Source organism: Oreochromis aureus, linkage group 10, assembly GCF_013358895.1.
Source record: "Oreochromis aureus strain Israel breed Guangdong linkage group 10, ZZ_aureus, whole genome shotgun sequence".
In the NCBI taxonomy this organism is placed as follows: domain Eukaryota; kingdom Metazoa; phylum Chordata; class Actinopteri; order Cichliformes; family Cichlidae; genus Oreochromis; species Oreochromis aureus.
In genome coordinates, this window is record NC_052951.1 from 25,465,783 (window position 1) to 25,485,811 (window position 20,029).

The 20,029-nt window shown below is 42.5% G+C and overlaps 1 protein-coding gene and 2 non-coding genes across 8 annotated transcripts in view; 1 reads left to right on the forward strand and 2 right to left on the reverse strand.

Annotated features, from left to right (window-relative positions):
• Positions 1 to 531: 531 nt before the first annotated feature.
• Positions 532 to 604, reverse strand: trnav-uac. The gene has a single exon. It is a non-coding gene; the product is annotated as a tRNA-Val (tRNA).
• A 520-nt stretch (positions 605 to 1,124) lies between these two features.
• trnav-uac lies at positions 1,125 to 1,197 on the reverse strand. Its single transcript has one exon. It is a non-coding gene; the product is annotated as a tRNA-Val (tRNA).
• An 11,816-nt stretch (positions 1,198 to 13,013) lies between these two features.
• Positions 13,014 to 20,029, forward strand: part of nsd1b (nuclear receptor binding SET domain protein 1b) — a 33,866-nt gene continuing 26,850 nt past the window's right edge. For 2 of the 6 annotated variants that reach the window (XM_039618039.1, XM_039618044.1), the window contains exons 1-2: positions 14,025 to 14,299; positions 15,161 to 16,062. In XM_039618039.1, coding sequence (XP_039473973.1) covers positions 14,254 to 14,299; positions 15,161 to 16,062 — 948 coding nt within the window. In that variant the 5' untranslated portion in view covers positions 14,025 to 14,253. Of the gene's footprint in view, positions 13,126 to 13,219; positions 13,313 to 13,332; positions 13,874 to 14,024; positions 15,079 to 15,160; positions 16,063 to 20,029 lie in introns of those variants that run through there. The other 4 variants (XM_039618042.1, XM_039618043.1, XM_039618040.1 and 1 more) reach the window with 4 other exon arrangements.

The following is a 20,029-nucleotide window of genomic DNA, read 5'->3' on the forward strand; positions in this document are numbered from 1 at the left end:
GATACCCACCACACTATGGAACCACCGTGGGTACAGGCCTTCCAGCATACCCTCCAAAACGAGAATACCAAACCCTTTGGGGACTTTTCATCCTATAGAAGTTTGCAGAGAAGAAATCTATCCTTTCCCTCCAGTGTGCATATACATCAATGATACAAACAAAATCTGGATGAGAACCAGCAGTCCTAAAGTCTAAACAAATGGACTCTATTTCTGTGTAGTTTTTGCTCATACTGGATACAAAGCTAGTGCTCCATAGACTCATCTTTAGAACCAACTGGTACTTTTGTGTCGACACACTACATGCCACCAACTGGCCGGTCACTTCAATGACTAATAAGAAAGACTTCACAAAAATCGAATCTGCCATTTTTGAATCACCAAGAAACACAATTTCTAATTTGAGTTAATGAAACAATACTGAAAGCACTTGGACACGATGAGCTGTGTTTCAACTGATATTTTGATTACAGCTTACACTTTAAGGTTGATGGATGTATCCTATCATGTGGCAAGAGACTCGAAACAGCATGGTTCCACTGGGGATTGAACCCAGGACCTTCTGCGTGTAAAGCAGACGTGATGACCACTACACTATGGAACCGCTATGGGTCACAGACCACTGAATCACTGAATGAATGGCCTTAAAAATGGGTCAATACACATAATGGTAAAAAGTGATTTGGTCGTATTGAATAACACATGAGGTCCTTGTTTTTTAATTAATGTGTAAGCACAAAACAGACAGTTCTTGGGTCCACTACGGAACAAAAACAGGAGAATGCAGCATATCCTCCAAAAGGAGAATGACCAAACCTTCATTTTCTGTAATAGCAACCAAACTATGGTTGAAAAAAGTTTGGGTCACAAGACTGTGTGGGGAGGAACAATCCTTTCCATCCTTATACATATCCACCAATGAAGTAAACAAAGACTGGACACCTAAATAGTCCTAAAGCGATGGGCGTCCATTTCTGTGTAGTTTTGGACACAAAGCTGGTGCTCCGAAGGGTAATGTTTAGAACAAACCAGTATTTTAGACTTCAGAACATGTACAGGGAACAGATTGTCTATGGGACTAGGTCAAAGATACACCATACTGAAACTTGGTATTGCCTAAAATTTGGTTCCACTGGGGATTGAACCCAGGACCTTCTGCGTGTAAAGCAGACGTGATGACCGCTACACTATGGAACCACACATACCAGGCAGATCATACCGCCTTACATACCTCTGCAATACCACTACATTCAAGGCTTCAAAATCGGACTTTACCAACAGTGTGCAACATCCTCATAGCTTTATCTTTTATACTCTCTATGGTGGAGGTTATCTTATTTTCAACTATACAGATCACACGAAAGCCAGTCATACACGTCAGGCTAGTTAGTCTGGAAGCATGGAAGCAGACGTGACAATATAAAAGCACCAGAGGAGAAAACAGTATACCTTTAACTGAAACAATGACCTAGTTTGTAAGTCTGCATTCTCTTTAACAGCCACCAGGGGGAAATGACTGCGATTGCAAAATGTTTTCAGGTCTTTAGAAGACTGTGGAAACATCGGCCTGCACAAGGACAACCTTTAGATGAGTGGGTTTGGAAACGTCATGAAACATATATGTCTTAACATATAATCAGACAGTAAATAACTTTCACATATAAAGCAGACATGAAACCCACAACACTGTGGAACCACGACAGATCCTCCCACTAAATGAATGACCTGGAAACTTTCTACAGTGAGCATGTGACAGATAAAGGTGGCCTGGTCTCATGATTCACGCTCATCTGTGTTGTTAGGTGATGGCAGCAGGATGCACTATGGGAAACTTTGGATCAGTGCTCCATAACATTTTTTTTTTAAAGTCTTGAACAGGAGATTTTTTACATGTTCACACCTTGTGTTGATGTAGGTCACATACACCCTTACATTGAAACAGGTGTCCCTGATTGCAATGGCCTCTTTTAGCAGGAAAACACATCCTATCACAGACATCTGGGCTGTGGGGGGTCCACTAAAGGATGGTACAGCCCTGCATTACACCTTCAGAGTTGCTATGGCTGGACAAAGGAGGCCTAAGTGATCTTAAGCAGGTGCTGATCGGTGTAACCTTTTATTACACTCTGCTGCACGTTAATGTGGCAAGAGGATCGTATGTTTCTGTGAGCACTTGTCTAAAAGAAACAGAGATCTAATTTCTGTCAGTGACCTGCCCTCAGCAGTTTTCCTTGGCCCCTGGGACAAATTAGCAGCCAGGCCAAGTGGTGGAGCCACATCTAACCTTCTTATTAGATCCATGAGATAGATAGTCCCATGCAGGCCAGGACAGCTGACAGCTGGGTTCAGCTGGGGTCAGAGGTCATGGATTGGCAGCAGTGGGGGAGTGAAGTGGAATCTGAAACAACAGGAAGAAACACACACACAAACAGTTCCGGGAGGGAGACAGTCGTGGGCTCTCTCGCTCACAGTCAGTTCACTAAAATCTCATATTTGAAATCAAGAGGCTTTGCTCTATGTGTGTGTGTGTGTGTGCTTTACAGGAATCTAATGTTATGTAATTTGTAATTTGTCTCTCTCCTTTATAAAGGGATCTGAATCCTGTCATAGGCTCAGATTTACCATAAAAATTGCTTTTTTAATGATAAAATATTATTACAGGTTGAGAAATTTTCCTGATATGCTTGTTTATGTCTGTACCCTTGTGTGCTGGAACTCTCCCTGTATGTCAGTGACATATTTGGTTCTACTGAAGGAATCACTTCAATAAAAAGTATCTATAATGAAAAGGTTCCAGTGGCGACTGAACACAGGCAGAATAAATGGTATTAAATAACAATATACTTTTGTAGGCTAACTGTGAAACACGCAGTTAATTAAATGCACAAACGTAATTTTAAAGCAACTAAATTTTGTGTGTTAAGTATTCAATTTTGGATAAAGGTTTGTGTGTAACTGATATAAAGAGGGCAGGAAGGGTTAAAACATATTTGTATAGTTCAAAACCTAAGCAGTATAGTACACATTAAACAGAGACTGGGTTGGTTGGTTTGGCCTTACTTTGTGCACAGGTAAAACTTGCTCATATAGTCGTGATCTCATCCGGGATCTGACACTCTGTTTAATCGCTTTAGTCACTTAAGAATTTCTTTTCTGCATTGATGAAACCACGTGAGCTCAGAGTGTTGGATCCGTCAACACTGCGCTGTTTTGCTGCCCCCTGGTGGATTTCTGAAGTCCTTACACTTTTTGTTTGTTTTGTTTTAATGATTATAAAGAAATTTGTTCTGAGGTGATAATTAAAAGCATGTATGATATGATAATGTGATTCTTGTTAGGAAAATATGACTAATTCTTATAGCAAGCACAAAGGTACATGTGCGAGTACACACACACACACACACACACACACACACACACACACTCTATTCAGTATTGAATACACTCCTATACTGATAAGTTAAAGCAGTCAGTAAGATTGTGAGATTTCTGTCTTTGATTTTTGTAATATTTAGTATAAAAACCTTTTAGTGACAGATTTGATCGACTTGGACATGGATGACATCTGTGTTGTATGAGTCTGTGGAAAGATGTTGTTCCAGGTTAATGAATGTACTTGTTGAGATCACAGCGTTCACTTTTTATTCTCTAAATCTTGCATCCCATATGAAAATGTTGGGTGTTCTTTTCTGAAGTGATGGGCATATGTTAATGTTTATCTCTATGACTTTTATTGGGAAGCTGCCATTTTTCACTTCCATGCTTGGTAGGTTCCCGGGATCAAATCCAACTCATTTCAGTTACTGGCTAACACTGCAGTTTGCTAAGGTCTATGCCGAGCTTCTGTTTCTCTGCACCAGCCATAGAGTACGTATGAGATGGACATAACCACAGTAAGCAACTAAAATGTATCTTTGTGTATTATGTCTTTTGTCACCTATTTGGCAAATGAAACACACTTTTTGGCAAAATCTTACTTAAGACGGTAAACTCAACTGCAACGGTGCCAGGCTGTGACTTATTTTTCATCATTTAACTGCCTCTGTGGTAACAGCCTTTGTCCTGATTGTCCAGGTCACCAGACGTTATGGGTAGAAAAGCAGGAAGACATTGCATGACTTCCTGCAAGATAACGGCTGCATACACACGTCTTTGTGTCTCTTGAGAATGCCTCGTAGCGAGCCTATGCAGTGGCGAGACTATGCTCAGAGTCCATGCTTGATGGATGTTTGGTGCATGGATTCTGAGAACTCACTGCTGTTGACCTGCAATATCACTGTTTAATTTGACTGTTCAAAGCAGGCCACAGGGAGATGCTCCAACTGGCTCTCTGCCACTGGGTCTGATTGAAACACCAAGAACACTGCTGCCTGTTGTAACTTCTCACAGGACAAGCTCACTCTAACAATGTATCCTTTTTTACTCTAATCTTGACAGTAATCTAAAAAATCATCATCCAGTCACATTTAATGAGACTTGAAACTCAAGATTGAGGCCATAAACTCATCAAGAAAAGTCATAAATTAAGGTAGCAAAAGGATGTTTTCCCATAGACTTCTATACAATCTAACTTGCATCTAAATAAGTCACCCCCTGCTGGCTATTAAGAAGAATTCATGGTTTACCTTCACCTTCCATCTCTTATGCACAGACTATGGATAAAGCCAGGGGTTAAAGTGGACTGGAACAGTTTTCCAGCACCATCGGTTAATGAGTAATCATCTGTTAAAAAGTTTTACATATAATACCTTCCAAAGCGTTCAGTTTTTCTTCTTTGGTGTTGTTTTCAAGTAACAGCATGGAGATACTTGCTCAGTATTAATAAAATAATGTCATCCCACAGGTTCTTACAACCTCAATGTATCCTTTTTTTTTTCAATATCACCATGATGTGTTCATGCTGCTGATGTCAATAAAGCTGTCGCCAGACTTCTCTGCTAGCATGTCAAACCATGAGTCGGTGTAAATGGAATAACATTCATAATTGGCAGGTAATTTCAAAAGTTTCAAACAGCTCAACAAATATCATCAAATACAACCTAAAGTTCGGAGCACAACGTGCGTGTGAGGTAAACTCTACTCAAAATTATTGATTCATATTTATTAAAAATGAAAAATTACTTTTGAGTGCACATGTGATTAAAAAAATTCCAATACAAAAAAATAAAGGGGGTATGTTAGCTGCCCCATACATCCCAATCTACTACGTCTTTCTTTTCAGGGCAAGCAGTACCCTGGTAAGCAGGTCAGCAGCCATCAAGTTGTGTGCTATTATTGAGGACTTCCATTCAGTGAAATTCTTCCCTTTCAGAAGCAAGTTTTCCAAATCTGAAGGGAGATATTCTGAAAAGCCTGACCAGATCCTCTCATCACTTTCTTTTATACTAGTATCTAATCTTTCATGTGGGAGGGTGCTGAATTTCCAGTATCAAAGAGTAGCACTAGTTGGATAGACTTTGATCCAACTGTGTAGATAAACTTTCTGGAGATTAGAAGGAGTTTATAAATATTCCACTAGGTTCCCTGGAGATAAATGTCCAGAACCTGGAATTTAATTCCCGCTCCCAGAAGCAGTGAAAATATGTTCCCTAATCAAAAAGCACTAAAAAAAATAGAGGAACTTATCTTGTGCAAAATAACAGGAGTGATATGCAGTCTGTGAAAATTCTTATAAAGAGTCTCTTTCAGTCTGATGCGTGTAAAGGGGGATCTGATCAGCCTGCTTACTGCCAGACCTGATCACTTATAATTAAATAGAACCTGTCTGATAAAGTAAAGATCGCTAAAAGAGTTCAAAGAGGGACACAACAACTTAAGACCAGTCAAGAAATAAAGTCACTGACATCTATCACTCTGGAAAGGGTTACGAAGCCAGTTCTAAGATTTCGGGATTCCAGTGAACCGCAGTGAGAGCCATTATCCACAAATGGAGAAAACCTGGAACAGTGCTGAATCTTCCCAGAAGTGTCCAGCCTACCAAAATTACTCCAATGATTCATTTAGGAGGTCACAAAAGACCCCAGCGCAACATCTAGAGTACTGCAGGCCTTGCTTTCCTCAGTTAAGGTCAGAGTTGATGATTCAAGGATGAGATGGCATCCATGGGAGAGTTCAAGGAGAAAACCACTGCTTATCAAAAAGAACACAAAGGCTCATCTCACATTTGCCATTTGATGTTCCTCAAGACTTTTGGGAAAATATTCTGCGGACTGATGAGATAAAAGCTGAACTTTTAGTAAGGGTTAAGTCCCATTACATCTGGTGTACAACTAACACAACCTTTCATAAAACGATCATAACAACAGTGAATCATGGTGGTGGTAGTTTGATCGCCTGGGGCTCCTTTTAGGGCTCCTTTGCTGATTCAGGAACTGGACAACTTGCGGTTATTGATCAACCAGATCAACCAGAAAATCCTCCAGGAGAATGTCCGGCCATTACTGTGCTCTGAAGCTCAAGCTGACTTGGGTTATGTAGCAGGACAGTGATCCAAAACACACCACTAAGTCCACCTCTGAATGACTGAAAGAAAAAACATCCATCCATCCATCCATCCATCCATCCTCATCCGCTTTATCCGAAGTCGGGTCGCGGGGGCAGCAGCCTAAGCAGAGAAGCCCAGACCTCCTCTCCCCAGCCACCTCCTCCAGCTCATCCGGGGAACACCAAGGCGTTCCCAGGCCAGCCGAGATATATAATCTCTCAGCGCGTCCTGGGTCTGCCCTGGGCCTCCTCCCGGTGGGACATGCCCGAACACCTCACCCAGGAGGCGCCCAGGGGCATCCTTGTCAGATGCCCGAACCACCTCAACTGGCTCCTTTCGATGTGGAGGAGCAGCGGCTCTACTCTGAGCCCCTCCCGGATGGCCGAACTTCTCACCCTATCTCAGGGAGGCCAGCCACCCTTCGGAGGAAGCTCATTTCTGCCGCTTGTATCCGCGATCTCGTTTTTTCGGTCACTACCCACAGCTCGTGGGCCATAGGTGAGGTCGGGACGTAGATCGACCGGTAAATTGAGAGCTTCGCTTTTACACTCAGCTCCCTCTTCACCACGACGGACCGGTGCAGCGTCCGCATCACTGCAGCCGCAGCACCAATCCGTCTGTCGATCTCCGGCTCCCTTCTCCCATCACTCCGTGAATCGCTACCTTATCGTGGTGGAGGGGTTTGTGTGTCACAGGGATCCCAGGGGCTATGTTGTCTGGGGGCTTTTGCCCCTGGTAGGGTCTCCCCATGGCAAATTGGTCCTGGGTGAGGGACCAGACAAAGAGCGATTCAGAAGACCCGTATGAAAAGAACATCGAGGGAACAGTTTACCCTGCCCGGGATAGGGTTACCGGGGCCCCGCCCTGGAGCCAGGCCCGGGGAGGGTGCCCGAGGGCGAGCGTCTGGTGGCCGGGCCTTAGTCCATGGGGCCCGGCCGGGCACAGCCCGAAGAGGAGACATGGGCCCATCCTCCCGCAGGCCCACCACCCGCAGGAGGCGCCATAGGGGTCGGGTGCAATGTGTGTCGGGCGGCGGCCAGGAGCGGAGGCCCTGGCGGACCGATCCCCGGCTGCCAAGACTGGCAATAGGGACATGAAAGAAAAAACAACAACAACAAAATGAAGGTTTTCAAGTGGAGTGTCCTGGTCAAAGTCTGGACTTAAATCAGATTGTAATGCTTGGGTATTACCTTAATCAGGCTTGAAAACCCTCCAGTGTTGCTGAATTAAAATAATTCCGCAAAAAAAGAGTGGGCCATCTATTATTAAAGTTTGGTTGAGGATCTGAAACTTTTAAGTGTAAGAAATATGCAAAAATAATAATAATCATAATAATAAGAGTTTAGGAAGGGATTAAATGCTTCTGCACCACATTGTATGTATTTAGTAACTTCATCCCAGACTTTGATACTAAAGTATGCATTAAAAAAACAGATTTTCGATCTTCCCAGAGGCCCAACATTGGCAGAGGACAGCCTCCCTTTGCAGCCCACCCTGTCAGCTGTCAGAGTATGCAGGCAGTAATGTCAGCAAAAAAAAAGGAGGGAGGAAGAGGGGGAAATACAGAGATCCCTCCCTCTGCTGTACAGGAAGAACAAAGTCCTGTGCTCAGCCCTGCAGGAAAAAAAAGGAAAGGAAGGACATTTGTTTTATTGTAAACACACAATTTGTCAACAATTACTTCATGAGCCTCATATCCTGAAACTTCGATTGCAGATCCCAGTTAAGAGCAGAAAAAATCCACCAAACAGAATGAAGAGAGTGGAGATAGGCAGACAAAATGCTCCTGATACAGACATCTAACTTTTCACAAGGAAAAGTTAGATGTCTGTATGAAGCTGCAGTTAGTAGCGGGTTAGCACAGCTCAGCATAAAGACTGCCAAGGAGGTGAAAAGCAAGCCTGGCTAAGTTTAATCGGCCAATACTGGCACAAGTACAAAAGTATCGAAACAAAAAGTAAAGGAGTCAGGTTGGGGTTTCAGATGGTATTAAATAAAAGAAAGAAAAGGTCAATTGTGAGCATCACTCCCCATACAAATCATATCCAGCTTGTATACCGGTTCAAGTTCTGTTCCTTGAACTTCAGATTTCAAGGCCAAAACTGAAAGAAGTTAAAAGCAGGTGAAACCCATTAAACCTAAAGAAGCTCATTCGGGTCAGCTGACGTGTTTGGAAAAACTGCGATGACTGTGTGAACTCTTTTATTAGCAGAACAGAAACCACAGTGTCTTTTAGCTGAGTCATGTGAAGGCAGGGAAAATAAATATCTGTAACACACTAAATTACTCATCACTATTAATCTGCATGTATAGTGAAACTCAAAAACCTCGTGGTGCTCTGCAGGAGAAGCACCCACTCTGGTTGATGCATATGAACTGCAAATCCTTTATATAAGAGATGATATGTTTAATAGGGGGAAAAAAGTGAAGGGAAAGTCTAACAGTCAATCAAATGAAAAAAACGAGAAGAGAAGTTCAAAGGGAAACCATATCATGGCACAGATAAGAACTCATAAGGTTCAAAAATGTGCAGAACCATCAGTTTGATTCTTAACAGTGTATCTTAATTACGTGTATACCGTTTTTATAGTTCCAGCTCATTGCACTCATATCTAGCACTAGTTTTTGTGGTTTGTTTTCAGAGAAATAACTACTAAAGCTGTACATTTTATAACTCACCAAGCACCAACCAGCAGACACACAAAGTCTGAAACTAGCATTTAGTTTTTATTAAAAAGGTGGTGGAGACCAGTAAATATCGGACTTATTCTCACTGACTACTATATTAGACACACCTTTCTAGTATGCCGTAGGACCTTCTTTTCCCTTCAGAGTTGTCCTAATTTCTAATGGCATAGAGTCAACAAGTTTTAATTTTCATAAGAGATTTTGGTCCAGCATTACACCGTTGCTGCAGATTTGTTGGCTGCACATCCATAACTTGGATCTCCCGCTCCACCACATCTGAAAGGTGCTCTATTAGGTTGTAGGTTGTGGTGTTTAAATGATGCTCAGCTGATACTAAAAAACATAAAACCCAAGAAAATGTTTCCAGCATCATTGATGAGTCTGTTTGAATTGTAGCCTCGGTTTCCTGTTTTTAGCTGACAGCAGAGGCATCCAGTGTGGTCTTTTGCAGCTGCACCCTGTCTGCTTCAAGGCTCGATTGTGTTGTGTGTTCAGAGGTGCTCTTCTGCAAACCCGTGTTTGTAACAAGTGGTTATTTGAGTTACTGTTGTCTTCTTTGTCTTCAACTTAAGGGAGTCTGACCATTCTCATCTGAATTCTGGCATCATGAAAGGATTTTCATCCAGACAACTGCTGATCCATTCTCTGTAAGCCCTACAGATGATTGTGTGGGAAAATCCCAGTAGACCATTCCATCTAGCACCAACAACCATGTGATATTCAAAATCAGTCAAATCACCTTTCTCCTTTATTTTTTTTTAGCTCTATTTGAATGTCAGGAGGTCATCCTGATCGTGTCTACATTTCTAAATGTTCTGACCTTTTGCCATATTAATGGCTGATTAGATATTTGCATTCAAACTGGAGAATATTATTAGATACTTCAAGACACCATATCAGGAGAGATATAAAGGTGCTCATATCCCATGCTGGACACAATGTGGCTCGACTGTTGCTAATCATTTCCATGTCTTTTGGGACTGTCCCAGGTTAAAAGATTTCTGGACGGGTGTCCAGGCCTCCTTAAGCGCAGTCTTTAACGCTCAAAAACCTCTAGATTTTAAGGTTCTATAAATGGGTCTGGTCCCTTTTCTGGAACGTAGGAGTGAGATTAAGTTGGCGCAATTACTCTTGGTGGCAAGTAAGAAAACAGTTACAAGAAGATGGTTAAGCCCAGTTCAGCCTACCCTGGATGATTGGTTTGGGATCACTTTAGAGATATTTAGGACTGAAAAACTCACATATCAGTTAAGAAATCAAAAGGCCAAATTCTACCAAATTTGGAACAAATGGATCCTATTGATTACCCCCACAAGAGCTGACTTTACTTGATCTCACTGGTACTTGTACCTTTGTAACCTACTTATCTAATTGTTGACCATTGTTAATTCATTTATTTTATTTACTTATTTTTCTACTTTTTTTTTTCTCCATGACAGCAGTATGGGCAACCCCCCAGTTAATGATTATAGTTCCATATAATGTGTTCTACCTTTATGTAATATGAATCCCCTCCTAGAAAACATGTGAACCTTGTAGAACTTTATTTATCAGGCAATTCTCCTAGTAATATCCATTAGAGGATAATATGCACCTGTCGATCACTGTGTTTGTCATTTGCTTCTCCAGGATTAACTCCAAAAACCTGGAAGGACTCTGTTTTCATGTCATTCATATATTGCGATGTTGATAGATTTTTCTATCAACATAGCACAGAGCACACAGAAAATATTTCTGTGTAACTGTGTCATCTATTAACTGTTTGTTAACAGGCTTTTGTATTAAATTGGTTCTCATCTTATAGGTAACTCTCTGAAATACCCTCAAGGAAAGCAGTGTGAGGATATAATGACAGAGGGGTGTAAAATCAGCCAAACAAACAAATATTTTACTCCCTCTACATATAAGCAAATCAAAATATTGGTTAAATGACAGCTACAGACACCACAGTGGTGTCTGTAGCTGCCATAGGAATTCCACTTTGGGATAAAAACAAGAAGTATATCTTACTAGTAAGTTACTGTTTAAAATTTGTCTAATTTGTAGTTTAGTTTATGTTATGTTTGATAATCTCACTATCATATATAATACATGACATCTCTGTCTGCTAATAGTGTTCAACTCCTCCTACATGATCATGAGTTAAGCAAACAAACTTGGCACACAGATACAGTACATCTACTAAAGGTTCTCATCTACCATATCACATATTGTAGTGTTATTGCATTGCCTAGCAACCAACTACCAATCGTGTATGAGTTTATACACCCACAATATCTTATAAAAGCACAGTAGCATTTTAATTTCACGAGAGTGGCATCTAATCTATATCCACAAAAGCTGAATTACGCATTGTTACTTCATAATGCCATCGAGTTGCCCAGCAACCACTTAACAACAGACTAAAACGACAGTGGAGGAGAATCTCAGCAGTGCGTGGAATCCACAAAAATGTGCTAATTCCTCTAATTCATCATAGTATATACAGCACAAACAGACCAAACCATACTGTAGTGTGACATCGCAATAGTAAAATATAATGTAATGCTTCACAGTTGTGAAATTGGCTACAGGTTAGCAACATATAACACTAATATAACTTGTCAAAAATAATCACAGAACATTTTAAATGCAGGACTGAGACTAATGAAATAGTTTTTCTCACTTAAGATGGACAAAATAACAGAAGCACAAAATCCTTCTGATGATTCAATTTCAATAAACTGTAACTGTGTGTATATTAATTCCAGCCTTTTTGAATCACTGAATCATTTTTCCATGTCTTGCATCTACTGAGTTCATGGGTGTATTAAATGAGTATTGACAACTTTTTCACACTTTAAATCATTTGCAAACGGAAGCTCTGACTCATAAAGCACCTGAATCTGCTGTGATGCAGCGGTGGAAAGTCCGGGAAGCGGAGACTGACCGTGAAACCGAGTTGAGTGACGCCAACAGCGGCTCGCCGGGAGTTGCGCGACCGTGCCGATCCGCGGCGCTATTCTGCGCTGCGCAAACCCCTTAGCAGGCCCTGTCCTGTCTGCCCGTCTCTCCCCTCGCCTTTCTCCTGTCTGTCTCTACAAGTCTGTTTTTCTTTCTCAGCAGACCACTCCTGCCAAGATCGAGGCTGAAAAGCAAAACGCATCCTAAATCGTCCGGGTTTCCCCCTCCCTCTCAAACGGAAAGTGAGGAGCTCACACCAAGTGTGTGTGACGGCAGAAAGCGTACATTATTCTGACTCTTCTTTGTTCTGCTGGCTCAAAAATGATCTTATCGGACTAAAGGCTGTATTCATTTAACATCAATAGTTGACCCACCCACTGTTTTTTTGACAGAGGAGGGGTTGCGAGTGCTTTTTTGCGGCATGTCGGTTGTAAATGCCGTTTCTCACATCGCCACCCGGTGACTGTGGAGAGGTGTGTGTATGTGTGTGTGTCTTTGTGGGGGGGGGGGGGCTATTTTTTCGTTTACACCTGAAACAACCCCCCGACCATCCTCCGTGTCCCCAGTCACACATCCTCCCCACAAATCTTCAAATCTGGAGATTTCCTCAGCCATAAAAAACAAACACACCACGGCAGAAATCTCGTATGTCTTCCCGGCCGAGAGAGCTGCAGTTGTTTTCAGCTCTCAACCCCTCCGTGTGACAGAGAAGAAAAGCCTTCCCTTCAGACGTGCACACAAAAAGAAAAACTGGAAGCAAAGCAGCACGGTCGACGGTTAAAGTGCCATTAAATGTTGTGGTTTTTGCTGTCAAGACGTACGTTTGGCACACACACACACACACACACACACACACACACCAGAGGATAAGAGAGCCTCAGTCCCCCTCCTGTCGTGGCAGAAACGCTCATAAGACAGTGACTTTGGGAGGCACAACATGTTAAAGAAAATGTTACTGCCGTGACAAGACCCAAAGCAGACTGCAGAAACCCCATCAGAGCACGGCAGAGGTGCGCTTTGTGGTTCAGTTTCTCCGTGACTGGGTGAACTTTATATCGAACATATATTAACACTTTGTGGCCTGTTTTTTTTCCCTCCTCTCAGGCTGGAGGACTCCATTTTGAAGGGACCGGGTGTGCAGCCAGAGAGACTACACAGCAACTCGTCTCAGGAAAGGAAACCCTTCTGTTTTTCCGGGTAGACTGCTGCACCATTTCACAGCCTCTCAGACGTGGTGGTGGACATTTTTGTTGATTTCGTTTTTCTTTTTTTATTACTACTCGTCTCATCTCCAGGCGCATGTGAGCTTGCCCTCACATGCGGGGGTTGTGGTGGTGGTGGTGGTGATGAAGAAGATGTCAGTTGTTGGCACAAGTTTGGCATATGGCATGTCATTGATGAAGGCAGCCCGCTTTGGGTTAATAATTGATGCTTGTAATTAAGAAGAGGGGCGGGGCGATTTTTTCTGAAGGTGTCGCGTGGTCGTCCGGTGCGTTTTTTTGTTTTGTTTTGTTATGGGGTTTTTGGTGGCTGACAGCTCAGATTTTTCTCCTTTCTTTGAGTCTTTTTATCTATCTTTTTTCTTAAGGAGAAATTTACGGCCCCCTTCTGTGCTCCATGCTTTGGACCGGCTGGGGAGGGAGGCAGTGGTGACGACTGGCAGTGCGCACAGTAGAGATACTGACTTTCAAGGGGCAAGGCAGAGTCTGCGGGCAGGAAATAACCATGCAACAGAGCAAACATCCATAGACTGAGGAGGTGAGGGGGGGATTATAAAGTTGTAGTTATCACAAAGCAAAGGGGGAGTGTCGCTGGAGGAGCACAACACGCCTGAATTTCTATTCCGGGGGCCGCTGGACCAGGCTTTTTAGCGCATGTTGAGAGGAGGAGGAGGGAGGAGGAGGTGGAGGGAGGCTGTGGAGGGGGGGTAGAGAGTGAGTACGTTTCACAGGATCCAGGCCTAGTAGTATTGCCGCTGGGACTCTCCTCATCCGCTTTCAAAAAATTGGAAATTGACACATTTAAACGCCAAAATGAGCGGGGCGGGGGTCATTTTTGCGCTGGCCGACAGTGGAATGGTAAGATTCTCGCGACACATCCCGTGTCATGTGGCGTTTTCTGCGTGATTTTGCTGTTTGATGCACATAGCCTGCATCTGTCGGAGGGAAGCCCGTGGAAGTGTGTGTGAGTGTGTGTTCGTGAACTTGTTGTGTATATCGTGGTCTTTGCATGTTATGTATGTATGTGTCTTGTCTCTCGTGCATTCACTGAGCCACTGGAGAGCAGCGAACGACACGACACACACACACTCATGCAGCTGCACACAGACATACAGAAACACACAGATATATGTAGATGCAAACGCGCACACGCCTTTTGGGCACGCTCACGCGCACGAACGGGTCCATTTTAATTCGCGTTTTCAGCGCCGGCGCGTGAACGCGGGGTTGATTTTCTTTTTATTAATTAATTTTTTTCCCCCAACACGACGGGATGTGATAATGTCACCGGGTTTATTGATACTGTAGCCATGCGTGCGAGTTTACAGGCTGACCTTATCGCGCTTGATGTCATTTTCATCATATCGCGATAACATTCCTAAAAGGATTTTGCAGCTCGACGGCGGTGTTTGCGCAGAATCCCCTCTTACAATGACACGTTATTATTTCGACCTTCCCGTCGTCAGTCTGTTTACGTTTTTTTATTTTTTGTATTTTGACACCACGGGGAAGCAGGCTGTGTTGTCTTTTGCGGATCTCGCCTCTGTGAGCTGTGCCCTTCCTCTGCCACTTTTTTTTTTTTTTTCAAATATCTCATTACCAGCTGCTTGGGATAACTTCAGATAAGCTCTTATGACGTTCAAGTGACTGAAAGATGTGCAGAAACAAAATTTTTAAAAATGGCACAAATAAATCAAAGAAAATGACAGCTTTGAAGAATCAGAATGGATTTTAATGTACAAGGTGTCTTCCAAAGTCTTTATGTTTTGGTTCTCAGTTAAATAAAAGAAGGCCCTGCATTGATTATTTTGTCTTCATGTTTCAGGGAGGAGTCATGCCAGCATGAGTGGGCCTTACACAGGCCCAGGAAGGGAGAGTCAGACCAGCTGCCCTTTGACCCCTGGGTGTGACCTCACTGCCCTCTCCTGCCCCTCCAGACGCCAGGATCACAGGCTTGGGCTAACCATGTCAGCAGCCACCTCCTCACTCAAACATGCTTCCTCTATCTATGGGTTCACGACGCAAAGGGAACACTCCTCCTCATCCTCCTCCTCGTCTTCGTACAGTCCTCTCAGGAGGCTCCAGCATCTCACCACCATGGTGAGCCAGCCTGACCTGGTCTTGCCGCTGCGGGAGCCAGAGAGGGGCTGGGAGTGGGGGACACATAAGAAGAATAGGGAGAATATGGAGAGGAACTCCTGGGCTGATTGCACTAGCAGGGATCACTCTGGAGCCCAGGTTACAAGCCGAGAGGAAACCGTTGTTAACATTGCTTCCAAAAAGAAACAACCTGAGGTCCAGGCGGGAAGTAGAGACACACCTGTGCCCAATTATACTGATTCTGTCACTTCAGAGAAAAAGACAGAAGACTGTTTCTCAGGCCCGCCCAGCCCGGCCTTCTCCCTCGACAGCAACAGTCCCTTTGCGAACAACTTACTCCACTTTGAATCCTCTTTGTTTGAGGATGACGACAATGACGTGGAGCGGAGGACCGTGCCACCTGTCAGTGGCATTCAGGAGAAACGGGAGAAGGTGGGGAATGTACTTCAGTCCGCCTCTGGAGACGTAAACTTGCACTCCAAAGACTCTTCTCTGACGACAGCCAAAGTCGTCACCCGCTCCCAGTCCTCCGGTCAGCGCAGGAGATACTGGGATGGCTCAGAGGACGAGTGGGACAGCGACACCGAGTTACTGCTATTTGAGGATAGCCCCTCAAGGCATTCAATGGCAAGTTTTTCCCCTTCTAAGTTAGCTCGTCATGAAACAGCAGCAGTTCAGAGGTTTTTAGAAGTAGCAACGGCTTTTGGGTCTAGCCAAAGGATTGCTGGCATTCACCTGGCTGGGAAATACTTTCTCCGGAGCTGGATTACAAAACTTTTTCCACACACAAGCCTTGACCGTGACATGCAATGGCTCACTGCTCGTAAACTGTCATAACAAATCGCTGGTTATTTTAAATGCTGGCCTGATGCAGACAAACGCACAGCTCCACAGCTGTTGCCCTGCCTTTAACAAACCGCAACTGTCTGTTTTTAAAAAGCACCAAAGGATAATTTTCACCTCCACCATAGGTGTTCAAGCTGAGGGCAGAACTGAAGGGAGGGCGTGGAGGGTGAAATATGACGCCAGCGGTGCCGATGGCTTACTGACGGCATGCTTAGCTACAGGGCCTGGAGTTTGAGCTGTAGCAGAGGACACACAACAAAGGCTATGGAGGCAAATTACTCAAAAGCTCTTACTTAGTTTTTGTTGCGATTTATAGTAGAAAGTGACAGTTCTTTTAACACTCGGGAATTCAGGGACAATGCTTACAAATCTGATTTTAAAATACTTCTTAAAACTGCAGAACTTTTCTAAGAAGTTGCCTTTACCATCACAGTAGTCCAGCTGTACTCATCAATATCAGTAGGTACAATTCTAAAAGTAAGTGCGAATTATGCATACTTCTACGATGCCTATTTCCAAAGTGCTAAACAAACACTGAATAAATAGTCCACAGTTAACCCACTAAACCCCGGGTACCATTATAACCATCCTATAAAGCACACGATTAACTGTTGGTACCAGTTATCCCAAAATCTATGACAAAATGATATAAGTGTCAAATTTCATTAATATTAACTTTACTGTTTGCACTGTTTTACATGTTTTTATGACTGAAAGCCTCTGTGGGCTGCCTTCTTTAGGACACCGGTAAGCTCACATAACAATCGATATAAATACAACAAAGCGGACGTTTTCACTCAGTACAGTATATTTAAAGTAGAATACAAACAAAGTCCATACCATCCTCTCACATGCACAACTTCAAAATCATGACCACAAAATCCATTTGAAGGCACCGTTTGACCATCAACCAGCATCTGGACCCTGAAACTGAAGCATCTAAATGAAATGCAGGCGTCATTCAAGAAGGAGGTTCCTTCCTGCTAAAAGGGAGTTTTTCCTTCCCACTGTTGCCAAGTGCCTGCTGATAGGGGGTTGTCTGATTTTTGGTGTTTTCTCTCTGTTATTGTAGAATCTTTACCTTAGAGTGTAAAGCACCACGAAAACAGCTGTTGTTGTTATTTGGTGCTTTATAAATAAAATGTTATTTAATTCCTACAGTAAACTATCAGAATGTCTTAAAAACCCATAAAAGCCCCACACACATTTGTAGACATGATGGGACATTGATGGCACCCTCACAGGAACGCCATGTTCGTGAAAAATTCAGTTTAGTTTCCTGTAGCTTAGAGAGTTTTCCTCAACTCGAAGTATTTGAATTAAATAAATTATATAATACATAATGTGTTCTTACCTTTAGAAGTGCTGGTAAAAGGATTAAAAGGCTACTTTGGACAGAGCTGGGCTAGCTGTTATCAGTAAGCTTAGCTCTCATGTCCTGGCTTTACCCCTGTGAAACTGTGTCAGACATGTTGGATGGGATGGTTTTGCAGCGATGTGAACTGGGTGTCAACAAAAACAAATAAACAAAAAGTGCCATATTGAGTTCATGCTAATTTAAGCCAGGCCAAATTCTTCATCTTCAAATTAAAAGCATTTAATGGTTAAAAAACACATGATGTCAATGAGTTGAGCTTTTACAGTGGCCACTTTCTGCATTTTGGAAGAAACATTGGAGTATTTTGAAATTAGGATGCTATACCCATCTGTGGTGGTGAAGAGAGAGCTGAGTGTGAAAGCAATGCTGTTCATTTACTGGTCAGTTGTAGTTCCTACCCTCATTTACGCCCATCAGGTCTGGGTAATGACCGGAAGACTGAGATCCCGGATTCAAGTGGTAGGAATGAGTTTCCTCCAAACAATGTCTGGGCTTAACCTTAAAGATAGGGTAGGGAGTTCAGTCATTTAGGAGTAGAGCCAACAATCTGTAGCAGTGGTTTGGGCAGCTGACGAGGATCCCTTCTAGGTGAGGCGTTCCAGTCATGTCTTACTGGGAGGAGGCCTCGAGGCACACCCAGGACACAGAGATTACATCTCTTGGCTGGCCTGGGGACACCTCTGTGTCACCCTGGTTGGAGACGGTGGCTGGGCACAGAGAGGGCTGAGCATCTCAGCTCATACTGGTGCCCCAGATAAGTGACAGAAAATGGATAGATGTGTTTTGAAATATTGCAGGGAGTAATAAAACAGGAACAGCCACAGTGACCACAGTGTGGTTGGTTATCTCCGCCAGGTAACCAAGTATTACTTTCACTATTCCCTGTTGTTCAGACTCATGCTTCGTGCAGCTTAAAATCAGGTCACAGTTGGCACACAGAATGATGGAAAAAGACCGGCTGCCTGTCAGCTTTATTCAAATGACAGTAGTTTGTTGTTGCTGGCCGAGAAATCTGTGACCTATAGCGTAAAATCTGCATTTGCTGTTCCCACTATCAGCCGCTGCAGTGATTCTCACACTGTGAGGCGTAGAGCCACGGCCGGATGGATGGGGATGACCAGGGGAGGGAAATATGACAAGAAATTAGATTCTTTTTCATTTTCTGTGATTTTTTTGTTTTTCTCTCTTAGTCTAAAGTATGTCATGCCAGAAAAGGGTTGAGAACAAGCACCCAGGCTTTTAGATTGACACATTAAGTGAGCTTGTCTCGAGTGCTAACGGTTTTTCTAGTCACACAGCTCTCTGGAGCCCATAAAGCTTTATGAGACTTTATAGCCATACATCCTATAAAGTCTCATATCTGAGCACACACTAATAAAAAAAACTTTGCAAACATTGCAAAATACAACTAGTGACAATTTCTGAATGCTATATCATTTTATGTCACAATAATCCAAAATAAAATGCATAGAATACTTTTTAAAGTGAAATTCTTGGTCACAAAAATGAAGAAAATAACATTTTCATTCAACACTCATATTGAATTGAGTAAGATATGGAAAGTTGTATCAGAAAAACAAAAATCAGTAGATGGAAGAAGAAACGTAAAATTTATAAGAAGATTTGCATTTTGAATGACTCTCGGTATATTTCAGGCTTAACCTGAATCATCAAACTCGTCCGGGTCAGTAGGTCTAAAAAATGAAAAATATGCACATATTTTTGATTTTGTGGTACAACTTGTGATATTTGCTCAATCCAGCATAAATTTTTTAAATTTTTGTGATAAAGAAAATCATGTTAAATAGTATTCTACATTATTTTTTGCATTATTGTGAAATGTAACTATATACAATGCAGAAATTGTCTTTTGCTAAGTGAAGTGTTTTCAAACATGGGACTTTGCAGGAGTCCTTCATTTTTTTTATTTTTTTTTACTTTATTTTTATTTCAACTAGCTTATACTGAGAGATTTTTTTATGTAACTGTCCCAAACTGCAGATACTGATTTAATTTTGTGATAAGAGAAGGGCAGCGGAAATTTCAGGCTTTAATCTGTAATAATTTTTTATATATTCATGTTCAAACATGGCCTCAGATTGTAAAATACAAAAAACAAAAAGGCCTGAAAGTGGATGGACGGGCCTTTTTAATTAAAACATATCTATTTATAAAAAATAAATGTTATATATAAGCTAAATTATGTCCTCAAACCATGACATTTTCAAGAAAAATCAGAGCTGATTAAGCAGAAAAAATTCAAAAAAATTTATGACTTAAGATGGAATGATGCTTTATTTTTACAGAGGGTTAAATCATAGCAGCTCCCAGTGTCGGCCCTCTGGTCAGTCCTGCTGCATGCCAGTCATA